The 11,694-nt window shown below is 42.9% G+C and overlaps 1 protein-coding gene across 1 annotated transcript; it reads left to right on the top strand.

The window, feature by feature from the left end:
• Nucleotides 1-187: 187 nt before the first annotated feature.
• LOC102425025 (adhesion G protein-coupled receptor E2-like) lies at nucleotides 188-10,374 on the top strand (the record flags this gene model as incomplete). Its single annotated transcript, XM_023749154.1, has 9 exons — nucleotides 188-295; nucleotides 478-708; nucleotides 885-1,060; nucleotides 2,152-2,349; nucleotides 2,625-2,860; nucleotides 8,724-8,790; nucleotides 9,052-9,143; nucleotides 9,974-10,142; nucleotides 10,228-10,374. Coding segments are annotated over 9 exons (1,424 nt in total), but the record flags the coding sequence as incomplete, so codon positions are not given.
• Between the last annotated feature and the right edge of the window lie 1,320 nt (nucleotides 10,375-11,694).

Below are 11,694 nucleotides of genomic sequence, written 5' to 3'. Positions count from 1 at the left end.
TATATGTCTTATTATAACATATATATTGCATTATTTGGTATAGCTATAATAATATTACTGATAATATTTAATATATAGTGTAACATAATATATATAAAAGATATCTATACATTAAAATGGTATTATAGCTACAACTGCTGGCAAAGTTACTAGTCTAACTCCCTTATGTAACTCCCACAACTCATAGAACTGTCCCTGGAGGTGAAGAAGCAAGGAGACAAGAATGTCACCCTGAGCATTAATCAGGCAAAGATGCTGGTGAACTGGGATATGGTGCAGGACTCAGGTGGCTCAGGTAATGACTGAGGTGGACAGAAGGTCAATGAGGCTTCAAGTGGAACAAGACACCCATGGATGTGACAAACAGAAAATTAAATATAAAGTATGGGCTGTGGTGGGTCAAAGGAGAGAATGCATCCCAGAAGGAAGGGGGCCTTTGGGACAACCCAAGATGTCAACCTTGTCCTTGTCTTGTAGGCCCTGCTGTGGTGGGCCTTGTCTCCTCTCCAGGGATGGGCAAGTTGCTGGTTGGGGCCCCCCTGGTCCTGGAAACTGAGGAGCAGTCAGTTCTACATGAGACACACAAGGGCCTGCTGCAGGAAGTCTCCCCTGTCCTGGTCTCAGATGTCATATCCGCCTTTGTGAGCAACAAAGACACTCAGAACCTCAGCTCCCCAGTCACCTTTGTCTTCAAGCATGTGAGTGCTGGTGAAATGGGGCTGTGGGTGTGGGGGAGGCCTGAGTCCTGGATACAGTCTTGGGGTTCAGGGGCTTTCCCATGGGTGCATCATCTCCCCAGGAAAGCCCATCACAAGCAGGATTTGGGTCAGCATTTCTGAGCAAGAGAAGCACCAGCTCACACCTTGCCCTGTTCCTACAGACAGTGACCCCGAGGCCAAAGCAGAAGGTGTTCTGTGTCTTCTGGGAGCCTGGCCAGAATGGAAGTGGTCATTGGTCCACCAAAGGCTGCTGGATGGTGGGCACCGGAGACACCAGCACCACCTGCCAATGCAGCCACCTCAGCAGCTTTGCCGTCCTCATGGCCCACTATGATGTGCAGGTGAGAGCCTTGAGAAGGGACTTTGTTCAATGTCTATTGCTATGTAATAAGTTCCCATGCATGTTGCACCTAAAAGAACATAATTTATTTTTCTGCAATTTATGTGAGTCAATAAATAAACATGGTGCACCTGGGTTGTCCCGTCAGGGTCATACACAAGCATCTCATCTGAGGATTGCTGTCCTCCATTTCCTTTATCATATTCACATTTCTGTTTTTCTCTCTCCCCATCCCTCATTTTCTCTCACACATACTTACACTAAAATTAATATTTTTTAAGTTCTCCTTATGGATTTAAGATGATTTGAAAAAAACAGGCAGGAAAAATTTTAATCTTTAAAAAATAGTCAGGAGCCCTAGCCAGTTTGGCTCAGAGGATAGAGCATCAGCATGCGGACTGAAGCGTCCCGGGTTTGATTCTGGTCAAGGGCACAAGCCCGGGTTGCAGGCTCAATCCCTGGTAGGGGTTGTGCAGGAGGCAGCGATCAATGATTCTCCCTCATCATTGATGTTTCTATCTCTCCCTCCCTCTCTCTTCCTCTCTGAAATCAATACAAATATATTTTTTAAAATAAATCATGAAAAATTTGGCTAGAAATATTAATTTTAAGCTACCACCATCATCAGTACTTTTCTTTCTTTAACCAAGGATCTAAATCTGTAAGGAACAGGTGTTGCAGGGATGAGGTAAGTCCAAGGTGGGGAGTTGATCCCTGGACATCAAGTCTCCAGATACAGACTCTGTCACACAGTATCACTTCATGGGGATGGAGGATGATGTTCAACAGGGAACCATGTGCCTCTGTGACTGTCACATGATAACCTATAAGCTTGGTCATGAAGGAAAATCAACCCTATGATTTCCAGGGCTTGGTCCTGAATGAGGACTCTCTTATCCCTCAGTGTTTACAGGATCTGAATGAATCAGTTCAGAACCCCCTAGAATTCTAACAGTGTCCATAAACATCACAAATTTACCTGGCTCCTCCACTCCTAAATTTGTTAAACTCTGCCCAAACTGAAAATGGTAGAAGGGTCATTAACCCAGATTAGGAGAGTATGACTGCTCTCTCCTCTTTCCTGGGTCCCAGGATGATGATCCCGCCCTGGCTGTGATCACCTACATGGGGCTGAGCCTCTCTCTGCTGTGCCTCCTCCTGGCAGCCCTCACCTTCCTGCTGTGCAAAGCCATCCAGAACACCAGCACCTCACTCCACCTGCAGCTCTCGCTCTGCCTCTTCCTGGCCCACCTGCTCTTCCTCACGGCCATCGACAGAACTGAGCCTAAGGTACCGACCGACACTGTCCCAAAGGAAGCATGCCCTGACCGTGGAATGAGGAGTACACTTGCATTGGACACCTTAATAAAATGACTTTGGGTTTGGGGAAGGTTAGAGAGGTAAGTAGCCCATGTTACATTGATTGACCCAACTAGAAATCACACCTTCTTTTGACAATTCCTTCATATACAGCAGAGTTCTCCCAAATGCCAAGGTATAGGAGAGGTCCTGGGGCCATGCTCCACCCTGACAATCCCACCTGGTGACTCTCACTCCTCCCTCAGGTGCTGTGCGCCATCATCGCAGGTGCCTTACACTATCTCTACCTGGCCTCCTTCACCTGGATGCTGCTGGAGGGCCTGCACCTCTTTCTCACCACACGCAACCTGACGGTGGTCAACTACTCCAGTGTGAGCAGGTTCATGAAGAAGTTCATGCTCCCTGTGGGCTACGGAGTCCCAGCTGTGATTGTGGCCATTTCTGCAGCATCCAGGCCTCACCTTTATGGAACACCTGCTCGGTAAGGGCAAATTCCCGTTTCTTTTTCTTCTTCCCCACGAGCATGGCTTTGTGGAACCAACATAGCATTCTGATTATGACAGATCATATGAATAGAGACAATAAGTGATGATGGTTATGGCATCTTTCTGATGGCTATCCTATATAATAAAATGCTAATATGCAAATCAACCAAACAGTAGGGTGACCGGTCGCTATGATGCACACTGACCACCAGGGGGCAGATGCTCAACGCAGGGGCTGCACCCTGGTGGTCAATGCGCTTCCACTGACCTCTCCTGCTTCCATGGCAGCGCTAAGGATGCCTCGGGGGATGTCTGATAGCCAGTTTAGGGGAGCAGGCCTAAACTGGCGGTCAGTCATCCCCCAAAGGTCTCGGACTGCGAGTGACTCCCCCCCCCTCCCCCCCGGTACACAAATGTCCTGTGCCTGGCCTCTAGTTTATAATAATGAAGAAGAATGTCTCTAAAACTCTCCTTGAAATAACAAAGGTGTCATGAAAAAGGTGCTTAGGACATCATTATAAAGAATTTCACCTACCTCAAATAGTACAGGTTGTTCCTAATTTATGTTTGGAAAAATAGAACTGATTTAAATAATCTGAACTATAGATTGCAACATAGTTGAGATCTACATGGTGCTTACTCTTTGCCAGACACTTTTTAAAATATTTATTTCAGAGAGAAAGGGAGAGGGAGAGAGAGAAACATCAATGATGAGAGAGAAACATTAATCATTGATTGGCTGCCTCCTGAGGCACGCCCCACACTGGGAATTGAGCCCACAAACTGAGAATTGAACTGTGACCTCCTGACTGGGAATCAAACTGTGACCTTCTGGTTTATAGGTCGATGCTCAACCACTGAGCCATGGTGGCTGGACTTTTGTATCTCTTTTTTAAAAAATATGTTTCTATTGATTTTTAGAGACAAAGGAAGGGAAAATAGAGAGATAGAAACATGGATGGGCTTCCTCCTGTGTGCCCCATACTGGGGATGGAGCCCACAACCTGAGCATGTGTCCTGACTAGGAATCAAACCAGCAACCTCTCAGTGCATAGGATGATGTTCAATCCACTGAGCCATACCAGCCAGGCTGTGCCAGGCATTTTTCTAACCATTTTTATCTTAGTTAACGCAATTCATCTTCACACCAATACTGTGAACTAGACACTGTGATTTGACCCATTTTACACATAAGTCAATTCAGGCACAAAGAGTTTAAATAAATGCCCAAAGGGGCACAGCTAGTAAGTAGCAGAGCTGGGATTCAAATCAAGGGAGTCACTCTCCAGAGCTTTCACTCTTATTTTCAGCTGTTTATACAAGGTTTAATGTGTTCAAGGTTCATCATGTTGTAGCAAGTATCATGACCTGGGGGCTATGGAGTCCCATCTGTGTCGTGGCCATTTCTGCAGCTTCCAGACTTCACCTAGAATTGTTGTTGTTGCTGGTATTGTTGTTTTGTAAATAATATTCCATTATATAGATATGTCACATTTTTTATCCATTCAACAGATGATAAACATTTTGATTGTTTCCATTTTTTTACTACGATGAAAAGTGCTGCTATAAATATATAAGTACAAGTGAAAATATTTTTAATTGTATTTATTGGGGTGACATTGGTTAATAACATTATATATGTTTTAAGTGTACAGTTCTATAATACATAATCTGTATATTGCATTGTATGTTTACCATCCAAAGTCAAATCTCCTTCCATCAACCTGTATTTCCCCCTTAACCCTTTATTACCTCCTCCCACCCCTCTTTCCCTCTGGTAACAAGCATGCTGTTGTCTGTGTCTATGTTCTTTTTGTTTGTTTGCTTGTCTTGTTTGTTCATTTCTTGCTTTCAGTTTTGTATCTTACATATGAGTGAAATCATAGGATTCTTGATTTATTTCTGCCTGAATTGTATCGCTTAGCATGACATTCTCAAGATCCGTCTATGTTGCACAAAGACAGAACTTCATGTTTCCTTATAGTGGAGTAGTATTCCATTGTATATAATAAGAACATCTTTTATCTAACCATCTATTGAAGGACACTTTGGTGGTTTCCATGTCTTGTCCATCATGAATAATGCTGCAATGAACATAGCCATGCGTTCATTATTTGTGTATAAATGTTTCAAAAATTTCGGATAGATATCCAGAGGCTACCCACTGAATGGGAGAAGGTATTTGCAAACAACACTTCTGATAAGGGATTAATATCTAAAATATATAACGAACTCATACAACTCAACAACAATAACCCAAATAAAAAATGGGCAGAGGACCTGAATAGACATTTCTCCCAAGAAGACATACAAATGAGGGCATTGAGCCCTAGCCGGTTTGGCTCAGTGGATAGAGCGTCGGCCCAAGGATTGAAGTGCCCCAGGTTCAATTCCGGTCAAGGGCTCCTACCTTGTTGCAGGTTCCCCAACCTTGATTGGAAGTACATGCAGGAGGCTACCAATTGATGTATCCCTCTCACATCACTGTTTCTCTTTGTCTCTCTGCCTCTCCTTCTCCTTTCCACTCTCTTTAAAAATCAATGGAAAAATATCCTTGAGGTGAGGATTGACAACAAAAATAAAAATATTTTTTTAAATGAGGGGGTTGGAGAAAGAAAGAGAGAGATCAATTTATTGGTCCATTTATTTATGCATTTATTGGTTGATTCTTGTATGTGCCCTGACCCGGGATTGAACCTGCTACTTTGGTGCATTGTGACCACACACCAACCAACTGAGCCACCCAGCCAGGGCCTTAGACAAGTTCTTGTTGACACCACCTGAAATCACAGCCTTAGGCAGTTAGCAAAGTTATTGACAGGCATTTGCTATTATTTTGACAATGCCCTAGGGCGGTGATGGCAAATCTATGACACGCATGTCAGAGGTGACACGCGAACTCATTTTTTTGGTTGATTTTTCTTTGTTAAATGGCATTTAAATATATAAGATAAATATCAAAAATATAAATCTTTGTTTTACTATGGTTGCAAATATCAACAAATTTCTATATGTGACATATCACCAGAGTTAAGTTAGGGTTTTTCAAAATGCTGACACGCCGAGGTCAAAAGGTTCACCATCACTGCCCTAGGGGCAGGCTGTTTGTCTCTCACTGAGATGAGCTTTTAGTGGAATAAACTATACAACAAATTTGGAGAATACAGGGTTCCTGGAGAACTAAAGGGTCAGAAGAAAATACTGACTGTGCTCTGGGAATAATGATGATGCTTTCAAAGAAGCTCCAAAAAATGTCAGATCTCCCTGCTGTCTGCAATGCTATCAGCTTTTGGCAGCCTCACCACTAAGCTGGGGAGAGAAGGAGTGGAAAGAGTTCAGAGTTGAAACACCACAGAGTCCTTCCTCACCAATCTTACCCAGCTTCGGTAGTTTCTCTCAGATGGACTATTTCAGTTTGTTCTGTGGCTTTGGGTAGTTGTCAGAGTTTTGAAATGGTTGGTCTTAGTTGTTTTGCTTAAGCATTTGTTGTTTTTAGAAGGAGAGCAAGTCTGCACACTTACATTCAGGAAGTCAGTCTCGCAGAAGCTGCACTCTTATCCACAACATGCTGCTCAAACTTATGTGCGCCTGCATCAGCTCAACTCTAGAGAGAATCCTTCATAGACACATCAGTCTTCTGCTTACATTTTTCTCAGTGTATATTTCAATGTCCTACTACACTCTCCATTGACCTGAAATGTCCTCTGTACAGGTGTAGGCAAAAGAAGGTTTACAATTGTTGGTATGGAAAATAATACAATAATTAATAAATAATTGAACCAAGAATAAACTGTTTCACATACACACAACTGTAAGCCTACTTTTGCCCACCCCTGTTCCTTACCCTCATGTGGATCAAGAATGAATTCTGTCACTGTTTATCAGTAAACCTTAAGCAACAAGACTTAAGCCCTTTACACTTCGGTTACAAACCAGTAAACATGAGAACTTCTGTTTAGCACTGTTGTTAAATTTAAGTGGAACAACTCAATAACAAAAGACAACCCAATTTAAAAATGGACAAAAGAAAAAGAGAACCTATGTAATACTTTCAACAATAAAGATTTAAATAGCCTAGCTGGTATGGCTCAGTGGTGGAGGGTCGACCTGGGATGGCTCAGTGGTGGAGGGTCGACCTGGGAACCAGGAGGTCCTCAGTTCGATTCCCAGATCAGGGCACATGCCCGGATTGCAGGCTCAATCCCCAGTGTGGGGCCGATCGATGATTCTCTCTCATCATGGATGTTTCTCTCTCTCTCTCTCTCTCTCTCTCTCTCTCTCTCTGAAATCAATTTTTTTAATTTAAGATTTAAATAAATGAAATAAAAAATAAATAAATGAAACTGGACAGAAGATTTGAATAGACATTTCTTCCAAGATATGTAAATGACCAGTGAGTGTATGAAAAGTTGCTCAACATCATCAGTCATTACGAAAATGAAAATCAAAAACATCTAAATAAGATGTCACTTCACAGCAATTAGGTTAAAGGGTTAAAATAAAAAAAACAGCCCTAGTTGGTTTGGCTCAGTGGATAGAGCATTGGCCTGCAGACCAAAGGGTACTGGGTCAATTCACATCAAGGGCACGTACCTTGGTTGCAGGCTCCTCCCAGGCACTGGTCTGGAGTGCATGCAGGAGGCAACCATTCGATGTGTTTCTCTCACATCGATGTTTCTCTCTGTCTTTCCCTCTCTCTTCCACTATCCCTAAAAAAAATCAATGGGAAAATATCCTTGGGTGAGTAATAACAACAAAAAAAAGAAGAAGAACTTTTAAAAAGATTATTCAGCCATAAAAACATGCTGCAGCCCTAGCCGGTTTGGCTCAGTGGATAGAGCGTCGGCCTATGAACTGAAAGGTCCCAGGTTCGATTCCGGTCAAGGGCACATACCTGTGTTTCTGGCTCGATCCCCAGTAGGGGGCGTGCAGGAGGCAGCCAATCAATGATTCTCTCTCATCATTGATGTTTCTATCTATCTCTCCTTCTCCCTTCCTCTCTGAAATCAATAAAAGTATATTAAAAAAAAACATGCTGCAACATGGATGAACCTTGATTGAAAACATGCTGGGTGACAGAATCCAGTCATAAAATACCACATATTGTATGATTCCATTTATGTCCAAAGTAGGCAAATCCATAGAGACAGAAAGTAGATTAATGATGCTGTGGGGCTACAGTGGGCGGTGGGGTTCATGGAAGCAGGAATGAGGAGTGACTGCTAATATGAATGAGTTTCTTTTAGAGGAGTTGGAAATGTCCTAAAGTTAGATTGTGGTAATGATCGCACAACACTATGAATTTTTTTTGAAATATATTTTTATTGATTTCAGAGAGGAAGGGAGAGGTAGAGAGAGACAGAAACATCAATGATGAGAATCATTGATTGGCTGCCTCTTGCACACCCCTACTGGGGACCAAGACTGCAACCCGGGCATGTGCCCTTTCAGTCCGCAGGCCGATGCTCTATCCACTGAGCCAAACAAGCTAGGGCAACTCTATGAATATTTTAAGGTCACTGAACTGTACAGTTTAAATGGGTGAATGTTAAGGTATGTGAGCTACCTCTCAAAAAAGTCATAATTTAAAAAATTCAGTCCTAGCTGCTTTGGCTCAGTGGATAGAGCGTTAGCTTCCCATTTCTGTTTTGTTGTTGCAGTGTGTCTCATTGTGTATCTGTGAGATGTGTGGTATTAAAGACCATGCATACTTTCTTCACAACAGTATCTTCAGAGCCAACCAAGAGCCTATCACAGAAGAGACACTATGTTTGTTGATGAATGAATTAATGAATGAATTTGCATAACTATTCTACATTTCTAAGGACCAATGCATTTTTAATTCTCTCTCTTTCTTAGCTGCTGGCTCCACCCGGAAAAGGGATTTATATGGGGCTTCCTTGGACCAGTCTGCGCCATCATCTTTGTGAGTGATGACATCAGAGCATACTTAACGCTCAGCTGAGGGTCATTAGACTTATAAGGAGGCGGGAGGATGACAGGAGCAAGAATGTCCCTGTGTTGTCTTGGGTTTGCTTTGGTTTTCTAAGACTCCTCCCAAAACTACAAGCTCTAACACTGCCACTAAATATGAAAACTACTTAAATGTGGAATTTCTGTTGAACGGGCTAGACTAGAGATAACAAACTAAGATTTTATTCACTAAACCTTGTGTGTTTTCCTGAAGGTCAATCTAGCTTTCTTTCTGATGACCCTCTGGATTTTGAAAAGCAAACTCTCTTCACTGAACAGTGATGTGTCCACCCTCAAGAATACAAGGTAAAATGGAGAAGAGGGTGACAACCCCACAGACATGTGTGGTCCCAAGAGCAAATCCATGTGCCTCAGCAGCCCTGACGTCCCTTCTCGGGGTCTTCTGAGGGAACCCAGAGTAAAGAGATGCAGCTGATCTCCAATGGCAGCCAGCTTGGACTCAGTGGTGGGGTTCTGACTTCCCGGCCACAGTGTTCTGTCTCTAATCCCATCTTATAACTCCCTCAGCAATAGGAAGAATTGACATTGGTTGATAAACACTCTTTGGCCTTTTGTCAGCAGTCCTACAATAAAAGTACAAAGAACCTGTATGCACTTAGAAAGATCTGTGACTCCTCCCACACCCCAGTCTGCACTTCCATACCCACTCTCAGTCAGGCTCCTTCTCACCCCTCTCCAGTGTCCGTTCTACATTTTGCATGTCATTATTCCATTGTATTAATCATTGGCATAGCCTGTGACCTTTATGAAAATGGAAATCTTGCCTCTGTAACTTTTAATGCGCAAGCCCCAGCACACAGCCTGATGCACAGAACACACTCGTAATGTTGGTTAGATAAGATTAGGCATCACCATGGAGCATTATAGAATTTTTTTTTTGAACTTACATTATGAAGTGTCACAACCCTACTCAGTTCAATCCAAATGCCACCCTGGACCCAAGTAGCATTTCTATTGTGGAGAATCATTGACAGTAAAGGTCAAAGCTGAACACAAGTCTGTCCGTGAACTCATCACCCACAAGGGAAGGCAGGAGCATTCACTGGGTGGAGATGAGAATGGCCTTGATTCTGTTGCTCTGGGTGCATATGGGCCTCTCTTCTCCTCCTACCAAGGATGCTGACATTTAAAGCGATAGCTCAACTCTTCATCTTGGGCTGCACGTGGTGTCTGGGAATCCTGCAGGTGGGTCCAGCTGCTCATGCCATGGCCTATCTGTTCACCATCATCAACAGCCTGCAGGGCGTCTTCATCTTCCTGGTGTACTGTCTCCTCAACCAGCAGGTACCACTGTCCACCTCCCACCCAGGACTCTTTCCACTCTCACCTCTCTCAGTGAGCTGACTCAGAGCATGCTTTGCCTTTCCAGGTCCGGGAGCAATACAGGAAATGTTGGAAGGGGGTCAGGAAAACCAAAGCAGAGTCTGAGCAATACACCCTCTCCAGCGGAATCCAGTCAGATGCCCCTAAACACAGTGTGGTAAGGTCATGCATTGCTCCCAGAGCACTTCACTAACTGATACAGTACCTCATGCCAACACACTGGAAGACCTGGGTATATAGCAGGTGATGCCCTAGGAAGGCTCCCACTGAATTTACTCTTTGATTCCTTAACCATTAGCAATGGTCTCACTTAGAAAATATATATTTTGCTCTTACTCCTTAGGACTGCATTCATCTTGACTTTTACACATTAGCACTCTTATTGAACACCTGCCCTGTGCCATGCATGGTTAGCTAAATAAGCAAGAATCAATGATCTGAAGCAGGGATGCCCATTCCACTTAGACCCACATTATCTTACCCTCAATCCACCTCTGTCTTTTTTTTTAAATTAAATCTTTATTGTTCAGATTATTACAGTTGTTCCTTTTTTTCCCCCCATAGCTCCCCTCCACCCGGTTCCCACCCCACCCTCTGCCCTTACCCCCCGCCCCCAATGTCCTCATCCATAGGTGTATGATTTTTGTCCAGTCTCTTCCCCCATCCCTCACACCCCTTTCTCCCCCAAGAATAGTCAGTCCACTCCCTTTCTATGCCTCTGATTCTATTATATTCACCAGTTTATTCTGTTCATCAGATTATTTATTCACTTGATTTTTAGATTCACTTGTTGATAGATATGTATTTGTTGTTCATAATTTTTATCTTTACCTTTTTCTTCTTCTTCCTCTTCTTAAAGGATACCTTTCAGCATTTCATATAATACTGGTTTGGTGGTGATGAACTCCTTTAGCTTTTCCTTCTCTGTGAAGCTCTTTATCTGACCTTCAATTCTGAATGATAGCTTTGCTGGGTAAAGTAATCTTGGTTATAGGTTCTTGCTATTCATCACTTTGAATATTTCTTGCCACTCCCTTCTGGCCTGCAACGTTTCTGTTGAGAAATCAGCTGACAGTTGTATGGGTACTCCTTGTAAGTAACTGACTTTTTTTCTCTTGGTGCTTTTAAGATTCTCTCTTTGTCTTTTGCTCTTGGCATTTTAATTATGATGTGTCTTGGTGTGGTCTTCTTTGGATTCCTTTTGTTTGGGGTTCTCTGTGCTTCCTGGACCTGTAAGTCTATTTCTTTCACCAGGTAGGGGAAGTTTTCTGTCATTATTTCTTCAAATAGGTTTTCAATATCTTGCTCTCTCTCTTCTTCTAGCAACCCTATAATTCGGATGTTGGTTTGCTTGAAGCTGTCCCAGAGGCTCCTTACACTATCTTCATATTTTTGGATTCTTTTTTCATTTTGCTTTTTCGGTTGGGTGTTTTTTGCTTCTTCGTATTTCAAATCTTTGACTTGATTCTTGCGATTCTCTAGTCTGCTGTTGGGAGTCTGTATAATATTCTTT

This window comes from Myotis lucifugus, unplaced genomic scaffold, assembly GCF_000147115.1.
Source record: "Myotis lucifugus unplaced genomic scaffold, Myoluc2.0 scaffold_3248, whole genome shotgun sequence".
In the NCBI taxonomy this organism is placed as follows: Eukaryota; Metazoa; Chordata; class Mammalia; order Chiroptera; family Vespertilionidae; genus Myotis; species Myotis lucifugus.
The sequence above is the reverse complement of the archived record's forward strand: the minus strand, read 5'-3'. Positions and strand labels throughout refer to the sequence as shown.